Here is a 3,673-nt window from a genome sequence, read left to right on the forward strand (position 1 = left end):
AGCCAGAGGGAGGCTGAGGCCAGACAAGACCCCGGTTTGGCCGCCGGTGGGGCCTCCAGAGAGGCCACCGCCTGTCCCGCGCCGGCCTCACCTGTCGCCTGTGCTGTCCCAGATGTACCGTGGCCGGGCATTGCCCAAGCTCCGCCCACCTGCAGTGGGTACTGGCCCGACTTAACCCCTGCCCGGTGGCTCCGTGGTTGGGGGCACGGAACCAAGGCCTGCAGATGGCCGTGCTCCTCCCAACTGTCCCCGGCACCAGAGGCAGAATCCCCACGCTGGGGCCAGACAGCAGGAGCCTGGTGCCCAGGGCCGCTAGGTGGGCAGCCCTCCGTGGGTGCCTCAGTTTTCCCCAGCTCAAATTAGCCTGATTACAAGCCCCCTTCCAGGGTCAGCTTGTGGGGACTCAGAGGTGACGTGCCCACCCCAGGACCTGACGTCCCCCTGAGCCAGTGTCCCCATGAAGGGAGGAGCGTCTGGGTGTGCAGGCGTCTGGGTGTGCAGGGATTTGAGGCTGAGCCCGGCCTCCTCCCTGCTCCATAACTCGACCTCCTTGCCTCGCCAGGCCTCAGTTGCCCCTTTGAGACTCTTTCGTGCTTCCCGTGCAGAAACCCCGTGGGGGCTGCGGACGGAGGCGCTGGGGTCGGCCGTGCTCCCAGTCCTTTGCTGGGCTGGACGTGGGACCCCTCCCGCCCTCAAAAGCCCCCGCCCCACCCCCTCCCGAGGCCGCCGCCCGCAGGGCATGGTCCCGGCCCTTAAGCACCCTCGCAGCAAGCCAGCTGGGGGATGTCCACGCGGCGTCCTGTCTGCCGAAGCTGGCCAGGACGCCGGACCCTGTGCGATTGTGGGTCGCAGGTGGTCACTCCGATCCTGCGTCCTGCCGACCTGTGCCCTGCCAGGCGGTGAGGGGGGCTGTCTCACCAGCCGCAGTCTGGGGCCCGAGAAGCCTGGTGCCCAGGCATGGCCTCACCTGTCCCCTGTCCGGGCGGAAGAGGCCTCTGCCTTGCTGTCCACACACACGAAAAGTGGGCCAGGCCCCAGCCACCAGCCCTGCCCCAAAGCCTCCCCCTTGGCCAGTGGGGTCTTCGTGCTCCAATTTCCTCGATGTCCTCTGGGTCGCCCCCTAAGTGAGGGATTCTTTCCACTGTTTCTCCCAATCAAACGCACAACCCTTTAGAATCACAGCCCCGGCCAGGCGCGGTGGTTCACGCCTGTGATCCCAGCACTTTGGGAGGCCGAGATAGGAGGATCGCTTGAGCCTGGAAGTTTGAGACCAGCCTGGGCACCATAGTAAGACCCCGTCTCTACAAAAAAATCAAAGCATGAGCCGGACATGGTGGCTCACGCCATCAATCCCAGCACTCTGGTAGACTGAGGCGAGAGGATTGCTTGAGCCTGGGTGGTCGAGGCTGTGGTGAGCTGTGATGGTGCCACTGCACTTCAGCCTGGGCAACACAGTGAGATCCCGACTCAAAGAAAGAAAGACTCTCAGTCCAGCCAGGAGCTGCACCAGGGCTCTGGGTGGCCACGGGGGGAGATGGTCCAGTCCGATGACACCATGCAGCTCTGTCCTCTGCCACGGGTGCTCAGGGCCCCACCTAAAGCCACACGCCAGCCTCACACTCCATCAGGGAGACTTGTTCTTACACGGTGCCTCTCGGAGATGGATGGCAGGCAGGGAGGCCAGGGCTGAGGGAGCTGCCAGTAATGCTTTCACCGGCCTGGTGGCTCACTCCTGTCATCCCGGCACTTTGGGAGACCGAGACTGGAGGATGACTCGCGCCCAGGAGTTGGAGACCACCTCGGACAACCTATCGAGACCTTGCCTCTGCAAAAAAAAACCAAAAAATTAGTGGACGTGGTGGCGTGTGCCTGTAATCCCAGCATTTCAGGAGGCTGAGGCGGGAGGATCGCTTGAGCCCAGGATATGTCAAGTCCAGCCTGGACAACATAGAGAGACCTCATCTCTACTAAAAAATTAAAAATTGGCCGGACCTGGTGGCATGTGCCTGTAATCCCAGCACCTTGGGAGACTGAGGTGGGAGGAACACTCCAGCCCAGGAGGACCTCAAGTCCAACCTGGGCAACACAGCGAGATCTCATTTCTACAAAAAAAAAATTTTTTAAAAGGGGCTCCCTCCCAGCGTGGTTTCATGAATTCTCATTTCGGAATCCCGGCTGGCCGGCTGACCTGTCTGCTTTTGATAACCAAACGACCCACGGGAGTTCTAGAAATCCAGCTTTGGCTTCACAGCTGCCGCAGGCATCCTGTGGACATCTGGCCTTTGGAACCAGCTGTCCCCCTCTCCCAGTTCCTTCGGTCCCCTGAGTCCTTCGGACAAGTACGGCGACCCAGATGGGGCCAGTCCTGTGGGGGCTGCCCCAACTCCGCCCCCCCCAGAACACCGACAGACCCTCAGGTCCCTGCGCTGGTGGACCGTCAGGTCCCGGCAGGTGGCTGTCTGTCCTCTGCACCCACCGGCATCCCCCGGTGCAGGGCAAGCAGGGATACCAGGGCTTGAACCCCCAGGGGCCGGGACCCGGAGCTGGTGCACAGCCCCCCAGTTCCCTCACCCCCAGAGTTTCAGATCCGGGGTGTGTCCTCAGGGCCGCCCCGAGGGTCCCGGCAGGAGGGAGCCCCCACGGCCCCTCGACCAGCCACCTCCTTCCCTCCCTCCCTACTCTGCCACCCTGAGACCATCCTGCAGATAAAACATGTGCACCCAGGCCTCCACTCGGGGTCCATGTTTGGGAGAACCCAGGCGACAGCCGCGAAAGCCTCGCTGGGGCCTCCGAGACATGCTGCCTCTGTTGCCGGCCGGCCGAGGCTGGGATTTGTGCACACCGGCCCTCAGCTCGCCTCTGCTCTGCCCGGGACCCTGTCGACACGTGCGGAGACCCCTTCCTGTGGGGGCTTCAACTTGGAACCTTTTTTCTCATAGAGAACGAGATCTCACTGTGTTGTCCAGGCTGATCTCAAACGCCTGGGCTCAAGCCATCCTCCCGCCTCGGCCTCCCAAAGTGCTGGGATTGCAGGCGTGAGCCACCACACCTGACCTCCCTTGGCAAAAATTTTTTTTTTAATGAATAGACATGGGGTTTTACCGTGTTGCCCAGACTGGGCTCAAACCGTCCGCCCGCCTGGGCCTCCCAAGGTGCCGGGGCGACAGACACGAGCCGCCGTGCCCGGCCTCCCTTGGTGACTCTTGCTGCAGCCTTCTGAAAGCAGCCAGGCAGGTCCCCTGCATCCAGCCTGCCCCAAAGACCAGGAACCCCCGGGAGGGAGGGGGCGGCCCGCGGGGTTTGCTCTCCTCAGGGCTGAGCAGCAGCGAGCAGATGGGCGGGCGCTCAGGGAGTGTTTGCTGATGACCGAGTGACCACGTGGACGGGTGGGCACTCGGGGAGCGTTTGTTGATGACCGAGTGACCGCGGGGACGGGCGGTGCGCAGCCGGACCGTGAGCGAGCGCTCTCTCCTTGCGTCCTCAGCTGCTGAGCTCCCTGTCCGTGGACCCGGACGCCGAGTGCAAGTACGGCCTGTACTTCCGGGACGGCCGGCGCAAGGTGGACTACGTGCTGGTGTACCACCACAAGAGGTCTTCGGGCAGCCGGACGCCGGCCCGGCGGGCCCAGCACGGTGACGCCCCCCTGGGGGCCCGCAGCAGCAGGCAGGACCAC

General features: G+C 63.5%; 1 protein-coding gene across 1 annotated transcript in view; it reads left to right on the forward strand.

Moving 5' to 3' along the window:
* The first annotated feature begins 783 nt into the window (after positions 1 to 783).
* ANO1 (anoctamin 1) overlaps positions 784 to 3,673 on the forward strand; it is a 92,638-nt gene continuing 89,748 nt past the window's right edge. Inside the window, exons 1-3 of the mRNA XM_021713360.1 lie at positions 784 to 899; positions 2,310 to 2,436; positions 3,485 to 3,672. Of these exons, the coding sequence (XP_021569035.1) occupies positions 784 to 899; positions 2,310 to 2,436; positions 3,485 to 3,672 (431 nt within the window). The remainder of the gene's footprint in view (positions 900 to 2,309; positions 2,437 to 3,484; position 3,673) is intronic.

This window comes from Carlito syrichta, unplaced genomic scaffold (assembly GCF_000164805.1).
Source record: "Carlito syrichta isolate Samal-C Ts95f unplaced genomic scaffold, Tarsius_syrichta-2.0.1 Scaffold304505, whole genome shotgun sequence".
Lineage (NCBI taxonomy): Eukaryota > Metazoa > Chordata > Mammalia > Primates > Tarsiidae > Carlito > Carlito syrichta.